The sequence below is a fragment of the Artemia franciscana genome, chromosome 12 (assembly GCF_032884065.1).
Source record: "Artemia franciscana chromosome 12, ASM3288406v1, whole genome shotgun sequence".
Classification (NCBI taxonomy): domain Eukaryota; kingdom Metazoa; phylum Arthropoda; class Branchiopoda; order Anostraca; family Artemiidae; genus Artemia; species Artemia franciscana.
In genome coordinates this window covers 22530097-22543367 of record NC_088874.1, presented here as the reverse complement: position 1 = coordinate 22543367, position 13271 = coordinate 22530097, and the positions used below count along the sequence as shown (strand labels likewise).

At 34.3% G+C, this 13271-nt stretch overlaps 1 protein-coding gene across 1 annotated transcript in view; it reads right to left on the bottom strand.

Annotated features, from left to right (window-relative positions):
• Positions 1 to 13271, bottom strand: part of LOC136033863 (COP9 signalosome complex subunit 1-like) — a 57211-nt gene that overhangs the window by 29822 nt on the left and 14118 nt on the right. The window contains exons 3-5 of the mRNA XM_065714832.1: positions 9003 to 9101; positions 7728 to 7909; positions 1965 to 2241 (exon numbers count right to left, since the gene is read on the bottom strand). Of these exons, the coding sequence (XP_065570904.1) occupies positions 1965 to 2241; positions 7728 to 7909; positions 9003 to 9101 (558 nt within the window). The remainder of the gene's footprint in view (positions 1 to 1964; positions 2242 to 7727; positions 7910 to 9002; positions 9102 to 13271) is intronic.

Here is a 13271-nt window from a genome sequence, read left to right as displayed (position 1 = left end):
GGGTGTTCCAGATCCAAACGTGGCAACAAAGGGCACCAGCAATGTGGCAACAAAAATCTTAATATTTGTATAACAATCAAAAGAAAAACCTGAGAAAATTTTGGTTTCCAGGTATATCATAGACAAAATTGAATGATGAAGTAGAAATTTTCCAAATATGATATAACACCACTCTTTAACAAGCTTATCAATAAAAAGTTTAAAAAATGACCATGGGCACCACTGCTTTACTGGCCTGGCTGATCTAATATGGGGATTCACTTAAAAATAATACACGGATGATACTCCTATCATCTCTTCTCTGAATTCTCTACTGACATCAGACGGTTGAATCCCTACTCGATATTTATGTGAAGTGCCTCATGTGGAAAGGTAGCAAAACCAGCCTGAGAAGTACTTTTTAGGCACCTGGTGCCTTCCAAAAAATACCCAATGATCCTCCCGTAATAGCTGGTGTGCAACTGTAAAGCCCTTAATGTGCCCCACATATGACGATATGTAGTTCCCAGAGGAAAAGTAAAGTAATTACGTTTTTTTTCATATTTATAGTTGAGTGTGGTGGCATTAGTGGTGTCGGTGGCCTATGTTCTTTTATTTAATGTGTTTTGTTATCTCTATCTCCCCCTTGGAAAAGTGTTGCTTTTTAGGGGAGGTAGTAACCTTTTTGTTTATTATCTGTTTAATGAATAAATCCTTCTCTCTCAAAAAAAAATGTTCTTGAAAAATAGTTCATAATAACGCTCCACTTGTTATACACTAGGTATATTTTTAGGAACAAAAGCTACACCACAGAGACCATCAGCTTTCCTTTAGAGGCCACACAGCCTTCGTGGGGATCAATGCTACATATTTGTTCATCTTTTTTGCTGAAAATATATCTGATGTTACAAAGCAGTATGTCCTCTGAAACTGTATGCTTGTATAATTATATTATTATTATTATTCTGGAGTTTAGCTAGCTTTAGTAGAGAACTACTGCTCGATAGTATTTAGACCATTTTTAGTCCAAAAAAAGTTGTTTCTCAGCGCTAAATGGCATAACTCAAAACACTGAATAGTATGATCTCGTATGTTGATCAAAAAGGGCACCAGAAAGTATAGATTTCCACTAGAATGAGAACTCTCCCAATATTCATCAACCACAGATTCGATCAAATTATCCCCGAACATATATTTTTACAAGTTATATTTGTTTTAAGTTTTACCTTCGCTCTTTTCTTTCAAGAGAACATACTATTTTTGCCCGTTTTTAATGTTTTATTAAGGATTCTCCTGAATATATGGAGAGATGTTACCCTCCAGTTCCATTCTGAAAATTAATTTTAACACAAGTGTTTCGAAGATAAAAATAACCCCTGAAAAAAAAATACTCCCTTCAGGTTTTTTCTGGAAGATGCCATAACGAAAGGCCAAAATCTGGAAATGTCATTCGAATTTCAAAAACTGGATTACAAAGTTTAGGCTTGAAATACCGAAAAAGGATTTTCATTTAATGTCGTAACATCTACACTTTTAAAGGTGATTCTTAAAGGGAGGAAATTCAGTGATTGAGATGAAATACAGCTACTGGAAAAACAGTGCTCCAGCCAGATAATCCCACCCTTACCTTCTATGTGCAGTTATAGATGTAGTCTTTTATTTCACACCGAAAATATTTCTGTAATAGATTGGAATTTACCCCAGGAACATACGCTTAGTCCAGATATATCCTAAGTTCTAATTTTACACGCTTAGTCCAGTTATACTTCCAGATTAATGTATGATGGGGGGGGATATTCCTCCAAATTAATCTGAAGGATGTCTAACGAATAGTATGAAGATGTCCGTAAAAAATGCATTTTCGGAGGCTTTATTTTCGATAAGAGCGCGCGCGCCTAATAAAACAGACCAACTAGATGACCGGTCTTCAAAATTTGTCATGCTTCAAACCTGATTTCAACTTAAGAAGAGGAAAAGACTCCTACCTTGATAACATTGAGACACATATCCACAATATGTTTGCTTGAGATACAATAGTCACGTGCCCGAGAAAACGCTTTTAATGCATCATGATAATTTCCACAGTCCAAATGATGTTCGGCCAAATCTTCTTGACCTCGTCGAATAGATTCTTTGATTGAGTTGGCTTTGTGATTTTTCAAATCTGAATCTAACTTCTCGAGTTTTAAGGCAGCTTTTTTGCTTTGTGTGTCATACCAAACTGAGTTGAAAACAGGTGTATCCGCGTCTGGCCTTTCACCCCTTTAAGATCAACCAATAAAATAAAACAAAATATATTTGTAACAAATCTCAAATCATGTTTACTGTTTATAGATTAGTCTGGGAGGCAGGAGCCTCTCGTTAAACAACGTAAATGATTACACTGCATAGTAAAAAAAATAAAACACAATCCATAGAAAGAAGTCACTTGAAGATGTCTCAATTATGATCTTAGACAGTTCTCGTCAGTGAGTTTTTAGAGGACTATTTAACACTTTTTAGCGGACTATTTCCTTATATTAAGCATTTTCTGTAATAAACAGGTTTTGAGCTATGGAAATCTCCATTCACGGGGTTGCACAAGAAATGACAACAAATAATGTACTTCAAATTGAAAAAAATGCTGACGACTTCACAACTCAACAGAGCATGAGCATTAGTGTACCACTGTACGACTTCTGAATGCAACTGTAATATCTGAGCCAGTCATTTAGTGCAAGAGGAAACTTCCGGCCTGGCGTGGATTTTTTTCTCTTTAGATGAAACAATTTTTATCAGCTTTGGGAATTAACTTGTTATTCCACTCTAAATTGAAGCATTGTAGCTCCACCTTCATGTTCAGGTGAGATCTGAACGTGTATTGATGAAAATTATCTTTCTAAGAATGTTAGCGGAATATCAGGATTACACCAAGGCCTAAACAGATGGTTCGAAGATGGAAAAAATGCAGTTGTGCAGTAGTTATGCCATCACAGACCCTGTCTCTTTTCTACCGTTTACCCCCTAGCCTGACAATTTGCTCTACAGAACTTATGGCAACCAAGTTTTCTCTTCAAGCCATATCATTTCAGACACACACCAAACATCAGAAGTATGTTGTCTGCATTGATTCACTGTCAGCTCTGGGTTACCTTTCTCACCAGCAACATTAAGGAAGAAGTGTTGCAATTGAGATTGAAAGTTTGGTTACACAACTAGCAAGAAAGGGTACATCAGTTCTATTTATATGGGTTCCAGCACACTGTGGTATAACAGGAAATGAACAAGCAGACCAGGTTGCAAAGCAAGCCTCCCAACAGGGTCTGATGACTCACACCCCTATTACTGGTCCTCAATTACTGTCTTCAATCAGTTTAAAAATTTCGAATAAAGAAGAAGCTTGGCTACATTCTTCTCCTACCCAGCTCCTAGATTTGTATGATTATAAGCAGCCTTTAAAAGAAATGTCCCTTACATCTCGTGCCCTTTCAACTCGCCTTTTCTCTCTTAGATGGGGCCATGCGCAACTCAAATCAAGTCTATTTTAATGGAAAATGGTCCAATACCCCAACTGTGATATACATGTGGAGTCTAGAGTGTACGAAAACATATTTCACATCGCTTTCAACTGTACAAAATATATAAAAGTGAGGGAAATACTAAGGAATTTCTGTGAGAAGACATTTAAGGCATTTACAATTCGTTATGTTCTGGGACATCACTCCTCAACTCCTTGGGCTAGAAGATTAAGCACAAACCTATTAAGTAGATTTGCTAAGACTATTTGTTTAGGTTATTCCCTATAAGATTTTTAAGTATCTTTTTTGTCATCCCCTATTTTTTTTACTTTAGAGTTATCTTATTTATTATTTTGCATGTTTATATTATCTGTATTCTATCTGTTTATATTTTTATTCCTTGATACATGAAACAGGTTATAAAGTAAAATGGTATAATTTATTATACTTTTGATGTATATATATATATATATATATATATATATATATATATATATATATATATATATATATATATATATATATATATATATATATATATATATATATATATATATATATATATATATATACATATATATATATATATATATATAAATATATACATATATATATATATATATATATATATATATATATATATATATATATATATATATATATATATATATATATATATATATATATATATATATATATATATCCCCGTTTTTCGACGCAAGCAATTGCTGCAAGTGAATAACCCCCTACCAATAGCAAGATAAGTGATACATGATCAAGTCTTGTGAATATTGACTGAAGTGATACCCAAGCAAGCTAGAGATCACAGAATGTATGGAAAAATCGAGTGGTGCTAACGCATATGTCCTATTGGTCGAACGCGTCAAACCCCAAACAACAACACAACGAAAGCAATTGGCTCGGGATTTAAGAGCTTCCCTGAGAATGTAGAAGGTAAGCGTAACCAACTCCGCTCAGACACTGTAAGCACAGTATTACATGTAAGCAAAATGGAAGGAAAAAAATCTGAAGATTGGAAATATTTTATCAGCGAAATTTGGCAGCTAGTTTTGCGGGGCAAAAAGAAAAGAAGTACCTGGAATTATTAACACTGCAGATATTATTATTACATCAGGAGAATTTGATAATGAAAAACGATGAAAAATAGACTCCACAAGATTTAAGGTTTTAAATTCATTGATAGCACAACTAATAAACCCTTGAAGCAGTTGCAACTAGACTAAATTCTCAAGTTAAACCACTTGTTCTTGAAAACCGGACATAGGATGCTATTTGTAAATGTTTTAGAAATAAGTCAGAGCACTCATTTTTTCTATCAGTTTCCCCATTTATTTTTCTTCTACAACCTTAATGCAGGCTGAAGTAGACGTGGCAACGAGCAATTTCATCAATCCTGAGCGGGCTGCACATATCGGTATCACTTATTATTAAAGCTTATGGTAGGGCCTTGTTTATTAATACGAAACGCCATGGTTACTTTGTCTATTCCATCTAACTCAGCCGTTGTCAAAGACATTGCACCTAGCCGCTTGTGTCGTCTCCAGCAGGGACTTCATCACAAATGATATTCCTCTTCCAAAATCGATTTCATCATGAATCCATGGCGGCAATCAACTAAGCACCATTATAGGTTCTATCTCCAAGAATTCTATGAGAGGGTAAGGTTGACAATTCCAGTTGAATAGGAAAATGAGTTGTTCACAGATAATTACATAAGAAACTTTCAACGTCAGAGCTCAATTTCATTAATACATCTTTGTACAGTGTTGTTACTCAAAGGAATTCTTTTGAGTATGTCGAATGGAGATCTGTGCCGAACAGTTTTTAAAACCTATTCATCTGCGAGTAAAATTAACTGTTCTCCGATGATGTGCGGTTTTCCAGATTTCGCTATAAGTAACGAGATATTATAAGATTCTCGCAAGCCATCATCGTTTCTTTCAGAGGTTAAAGCAAACATACTGTGCACTTCTTCGATGGTTTCATTGGGTCATTGCTCAAAACTTTGTTGCATAAAAGGCATACGGGCAACCGCTTGTCTGCTACTGATGGTAGGAAACCAAATTTCAAATAATCAACACTGTATTTTGGACATTTCTTCTTGGATTCAGCCAGGTTTCGTATCAAAAACCTACCTATACATTCAAAAAACATTGATTGAGTAATTTTATGGCGTTCTTACTTAACAGGATATGGCTATTTGAAAAGAAAAGGAGCAATGAAATTAATAAATGAATTGTTCCAACGAAATAAACAAAGAACCGTCAGCAAACTAATTCTTTATCTTAAAAGGAATAAATCGCTAAGATCAATAATAGAGTTTTATGAAAACGACTGAGCCGATCTCATTTTTTTTTTTTTGCGTGTAAAATAAATCGTTAAATAACAAAATAAAAGTATGAATTTATAGCATACAGGCAGGTGATCACTTATTTTTTTCGACACTGACAAACACAAACATAGACTTACTTTACTTTTCTTTTCAAAAATTCGGAAAAAAACGTTTATCCTTAGCATTCGTATTTATATCGGTGAAGAATCAAACAAGTTCATGCAAGATCGCAAGAACATTCACCACAAGTCGTAGTTCGTCCCTTTGCACGTCTAAACAAGCGTCGCGGAAGGCGGCTACGGCAGCGGCAGTGCTTTGCAAGTCTTGACATGTTGTAGTGAATATAAAATATGCCAGTTTTTACAAGTAAAAGTCACTGAGCATTTAAAAAAAGTATGTGCCCATAATAATAGGTGAGGTCAAGCCAACATTTTAATCATTCACTATCGAAACCAGATAAAATTTTGTGGACCCCCTTTTGCTAATTGTGAACCCCATTTTTTTGTCACACCAACCTAGACCCCCGTAGAACTTCCCGTGCACCCCTGGGGGTCCAACTGGACCCTTCTGGGAACCACTGTTATATAGTATTTGAGATACAAATATGTACTTGATCTATTCAGGTTACCAGACTTGAATACTGCCCAATAACAAAAATCAGCAGTTTTATTGGTTCTGTCTGTTTGTTAAAGGGTTTAACTATTGACAGATTTTGCCACTTATTAATATGATACCAGTACTATAACAATGAAGACGAAAGTGTCGATTTCAAATTAATGTTTCGTTAAAAACGACAAAATCAGGTAACAACAAATCAGCCCTTAAATTTGGCCCCTTCAAAAGTCTTCATTGTGCGCAGTGACACACTGACTCACTATATTAGAATGATATCATTTGCAAATACAGAAAATACCTTTCTCTTACTTATCGTACACCTCATAAAGCTACTCCTAACCCATCTATTTGCAGACAGATCATAGAAGCTTTATTTCACGATCTTTCTATGAAGTGGCATAAACCTTACTAGTTATGGCGCTCATAACACCAGATCTGAGCCGACTTCCCCACTTAATACGAGAGCAATTAATATGGATCACGCTGTGGAAAATGTCCACAGAGCTAATGTAAAGAAGTTTGCAAAGTTCTACAACAAATCGATTAATCACCGGCTGCATATGTCTGCGTTCTGAATAAGGCAATATAAACTCTATCTGAAATATTATATATTATTCTAAATTTCTAAAAGTCTAAAATTTCTAAATTGTTAACAGCAAAAATATCAGACAACCATAAATAGTGACTTAACTCACGCTAAACTTTAAAAAGTCAAATGAACTTCAAGGCATGACTACGACGCTCCGCCTTGGTGTAGAAATTATAAAAAAAGAAGAATTGTCAAGTTTGAAGTTTGGTCAAAGAAGTAGCACCTCCCTAACTGAAAATTCAACAGCCTTACCAATTCTCTTCCCGCTGAACTTCCACCGCTTTACCATGAGCTTAACCATCACATACTACAAATGTGATTTAAAATAGCCTTGTTATTTTTAGTCCATCCAATCGGAGACGGGTGCCTGTCTCAGTTGAGCTCTCTACTACACAGACATTCCTTCTTCTGAGTAGAATTACAACCAAACTCCCAACAAGTTTTCTTTTAATTTATAAACTAAAATTTAAAGTGAAATGTTTATCAGTATCATTTTTAAGTTGGGTATTTTAGAACAATTTTAATTTTAAATATTTTAAGCAATACTTTACACATTAAATTTTCGATTATGCATACCGATGCATATATATATATATATATATATATATATATATATATATATATATATATATATATATATATATATATATATATATATATATATATATATATATATAAATCTGCTCTAACTCACCCTAAAGCTTCAGCCAACTTATCATGGCAAACTTTGTAAGCATGTGTATTGTATGTATTCTCTATATGAGCAATGGCAAGTTTCAATGCATCCTTCCTCAAAACAGTGCAATGGTCTGCAATATACATTAAACGTAAAATCTTCGCTTGTCCAGTATAGCTATTTGCATATGACTCAAGATCCTGCAAAATTGAAAAATAAAAGGCCATCGACTCCATAGAAAAATGCATCTACTAGACACAAGAATAAAATTAGACTACATAATTAATAGGCAAAGGAAATATTTAAACAAAATGCTGAAATCATTAAAACAGCATTTTGACCTTTCCTCTGATGAGTAATAATACCTACTAACACATAAACGGATTAACCAGTTTTCAGCCTGAAGATGACTAACATCCTAGGAATAAAATTTAAAGTATAACTTAGGTTGAGCAAAAAAAAATCAATAAAAATAATAGAAACTAAAGCAAAAACAATTTAAAGAATAAAAAATTATAAGCACATTAAATGATGATATGTCTTTTAATACAAGCATTTCAGTTATTCCTGAAATTTTACGTAAACTACTAGTTACTGGGCGGAAACTGTGGATTAAAAATACTATTGGTCACAAACAAAAATAAAGCTCAACCAGCTCAACCAGCACAAATCAGTGTGCATATACTTCTGACGAAAGTCTTTAGACACTTTAAGCAAACACAACAGAAAAATGAAGACAAGAAACGGACATTTAAATTATTCTTAAATTAACTAAGCTTATAAACTAGGTTAAAAATCAATGTTGATTATGTATCTAAAACATTTCATTAATGATTTATTTCACGTTAATCTTAGTCTTAAGAGCCTTTTCTTTACTTTTCCTTTGCTTAGGCCCGCCTCTTTAGATTACACTAAGATAATACACTAGTTAACAGCCCATAAAGAAATGGTTCCGACTTTAAATCAAGACAGTTAGACTTACAGTTTGTTGAAAATCCTGCAAATTTGCTATTGTACTGCACATACAAAGTTATCAAAATTCACATTTCTTGAATGAAAATTTTTTGCGATCTGATTCAATTGCCCCAAAGAGATGTCCTCAGCAAACCACCTACCAGGAACACCCTAAAAAGCGCATAGAAGACCCTATACTGACAATAGGTTATTGATAAGAGATATTAAAAATCGTCCATAAGACATTGCAACAGGAAACCAGCCTAACAAACGCTATAATGGGCCAACTTTTTGTAATTTTTTCTAGTTGCACCTTTACTATCAAACAATTGAACTTACTGGTATAGTGGGATTCTCGACTATCGGGTATTCTTCAAGGTTGGCATTATCATTGGCTTCTTCTGGTGGTAAGTCGATCTGCATAGGTTCACTATAGTTCTAAAAAAAAATGCACATAAAAGAGTTAAAACTATTCTTAAGAAAGAAATAGTGGGCATGCTTCCTAAAATATATAAATGAATAATATAAGGAATTGATGACAAATATTGAACCCAAAGGATCAACACAGATCAGATTCTAAGAAGGCGGGGGGTGGGGGGGGGTGGAGTCAAAGCCTCAATTCTTGTTGGGACAAGGAGGGGCATATAAATGTCCATTCACTATGACAATTATCAACACTAAGGCTCTGCAAATACTTTTTTTTGGAATCAGTTGAATCCAAGTGCTTCGAAAATAAAGTTCTACCTGCCATCTACACTAATTTTCAATTAGGTAGCTGACCAATCTGAATATTCTAAAGACAATTCTGATAGACTATCATATTCTGAAATACAGTAAAAAATTGGGGCACGAACTACCTTCAATATTTTCATCATCAAGTGATCCTATTGTGAAAAGGCGTTCACTTGTTGATCGAATACGTATACAGAAAAAAAGGTAGAACATATACACGTTTTTTATTTTGTTTGATTCCCTTTTATTTTGAAAATAAGCGAATGGTTTTTGATAAAATGGAGTAAAAAGTATTCGTCCTTATTAACTCGTATTTGGAAATAAGGAACAAATCTTAAAGCAAATAAAACATGCTGTATGTAATACCAATAATTTCCTTTTGATGATTTTTGAAAATTTGAGTAAGAACTGTCCCCTTTTCTTAAATTAAGAGACAATGAATATTAAAGAAGAGATAAACGGCAGTTGACTGCTGAGCTTGGACATATCCAGTGCTGCAACATACCTGCTCAAGACCCTTTTTGAGAGTTGATATCTACATTCCCAAAAATTACTCCACTAATTTGAACAAGAGCTAAGAGCTCATATGGCACTTGTGACGAGGCAAGAAGAGCTAAGAGCCAAGAGCTAATTTGGTATGAGCTCTAACAAAATTCTAAGAATCAATAGATTGATTTAAAAGGAAAATCAGAGGCTTAATGCCGGTCATGATTTAAAATAAGAGCTCTAAGTCACGATGTCCTTCTAAATATCAAAATTCATTAAGATCCGATCACCCACTCGTAAGTTATAAATATCTATTTTTTCTAATTTTCCCTCTCCCTTTAGCCCCTCAGAAAGTCGAATCTGGGAAAACGAATTTATCAAGTCCATTTGTGCAGCTCCCTGACACGCCTACCAATTTTCATCGTCCCAGCACGTCCAGAAGCACCAAACTCGCCAAATCACCTAATCCCTCCCCCCAATCCCCCCAAAGAGAGCGAATCCAGTACGGTTACTTCAATCACGTATCAAGGACATTTGGTTATTCTATCCAACAAGCTTCATCCCGATTCCTCCACTCCAAGTGTTTTCCAAGATTTCCCCCTCCCAACTCCCCCCCCAATATCACCAGATCCGGTCGAGATTTAAAATAACAGCTCTGAGACACGATATCCTTCCAAACATCAAATTTCATTAAGATCTGATCAACCGTTCGTAAGTTAAAAATACTTCAATTTTTCTAATTTTTTCGAATTAACGGGCCCCCACTCCTCCCCCCAGATGGTCAAATCGGGGAAACGCTGTTTCTAATTTAATCTGGTCCGGTCCCTGATACGCCTGCCAAATTTCATAGTCCTAGCTTAACTGGAAGTGCCTAAAGTAGCAAAACCGGGACCGACAGACCGACAGAATTTGCGATTGCTCTATGTCACTTGGTTAATACCGAGTGCCATAAAAAGCAAAATATTCTCTGTGGAGAATTTTTTCAACTCAATTACACATTTTTGCCATTAAAAACTAATCATCAGCACTATACTAACACTACTGCTAACAAATCACCACAGCACCAAGCCGCCTGGGGCCAACATAGTTACGCACACTCCTTCTTCATCCCAATCTCTTCAAAGTCTCCCTCTATACACCCTCCCAGAAAGTTCCCATTTCCCTTCAATCTTTCTTTATGACATCCTCCCACCCTAACTGCGGACAATCTGCTTTCCGTTTAGCCCTATTCAGTTGGCCGAAAAGAAAAATCTTTGGCAATCAGTCATCCTTCATCCATAGAACGTACCCTTGCCATCTCAACCTTTCTCTCATTATAGCCCTGGAAATTGGGATTGACGAACACTTTTCGTACTGTTTGAAAAACAGTCAGTTAACAGAGTACCCAGAACAATCCTTAGGCAATTTCTCTGGAAAACATCTAGCTAATCTTCATCTGCTTTTTGGAGCGTTCATGCTTCAGAACCATATTTGACCACTGCCATTACTGTAGCTTCCAATATTCTGATCTTGGTTTGCAGACTTATCTTCCTACTGTTCCAAACTTTATTTAACCCTGAGCCTTGGCTGGAATTTGTTGTTTCGTTTTTTACTTCCAGTATTTTGAACTTGAAAGAAACTTCAATTCCTAAATAGAAATTCTAGCACAGTTAAGCAAACATAATTGAGAAATTTAAACACATTATCTGCAGTACCCATAGTTTTCGCTGCTTTTAGTGTTTAGAAAAATTGAACTAATTTTTTATATATATAATATAGAAATCAGTAGTACAAGAAACCTTATTAAATTTTTGAATCAAGATTACCAAATAACATTATAAAACCTTTCCAAAAGTTTATTACTTTAAAACATTCAAAACACCCAAATCCCGCAAAAAAAAGAAAAGAGAAAATGATTATCCAGAAAAAGTATAGACGCTAATCCAAATATTATAGATTCCAATTCAGCATAAACAGCATTCCTATAAAATCAATTTATTTTAAATTTTTGAAATAATATATAAAGGTCCAAATTTAAAAAAAAAGGAAAGAAAAGCCTAAAATCCTACAAAAATGTTGAATGATATATATGTCAAAAGTAGCCTCCAAGATACAATATTGAGACGATTTAGCAAACAGTTTCTTTTTTCGTTGATTCATTGAAGAATGTATCTATTGTTTTTGTTAAAACGCACACTTTTGTTTTCCTTTTTTACACAAGCGAGTTAAAAATAATGAGAGGGTACACAACAGAAAAGTTTCTATTATCATACATTCATTCATGGCACAAAGTAGTGAGGTAAGCTTTGCATTTCAAAAGAACTCGGAGAAAAAAAAAGGCAAAGCAAAATCTTTGTCTTGTTCTGCAATATTTTTGCAATTTGGCCTTACAAGCAACTCCAAATTTTATTACAATATGTAAACTCACGGTTTGTACAGCTGTGATCATCTTCAAGAGCAAGTGTTTATTTGTTTTTACTAGCAGTTATATATTTTATGGTTAGTTTTGATTTTTTTTTTTTTTTTTTTTTTTTTTTTTTTTTTTTTTTCTTAATTCACTGAAGCTGGTTTAATAGACAGCAATTAATCAGATTAGAACTTCAAATGAATTAAAATACAAGTAAAATGAACAAAGAAAAAGTCATAGGAATTATAAAGTGTAAGAAACGATATTTTTATTCTTAAATGATAAAGGCAAAAATATAATAGCATACAATAGGGATAGATGTAAAATCAAAGCTCAGGATTGATATACAAGGAAGTGTGACAAGAAGAGAGAGCAGGACTGCCCTACTGTGAGTGACAGATAGGTAGACCAATAGCAAAATATAAACTATACCAACAATGTTTTGTCTTTAAAATTAGCTAAAAAGAAGATTTTTTTTAATTTTGGTGTGTTTTAACTGCTAACAATTGGAATCCTTATGGGGAAGTTAAGGAACTTTAACTGGACTATCTTACTTCAAATATAGACTATTCAGTAGCTCAGTCTGATTGTGGAGACTATGCTTTAGCCTATATCCAGATACGTATTTAGAAAATTTTTAGGATTTCTATTTCTACCTGCCGTACTGTAAGCAGGGTTGCCAACTTGCACACTTTTCGTGTGAAATGTACTCTTTTTTTCATTACACTCTTTCACACCAAGGACCGGATATGCAGTCTTTTTGCCCATTATTTGCTCTTTGCACTCTTTTTGCCCATTATTTGCTCTTTGCACTCTTTTTGTCCATTATTTGTTCTTTGCACTCTTTTATGAAATGATGATAGAAAAAGTATTAAGCGAAATAAAAAACGGTACTTGACTACAGTAAAGTCAGCTACAGTTCACGACTATTTATTTGAGCCTCTTACATTCCTTTCAAAACATTTGGATAAAATAGAGACAAAACTTTATCTAAACATGTGATT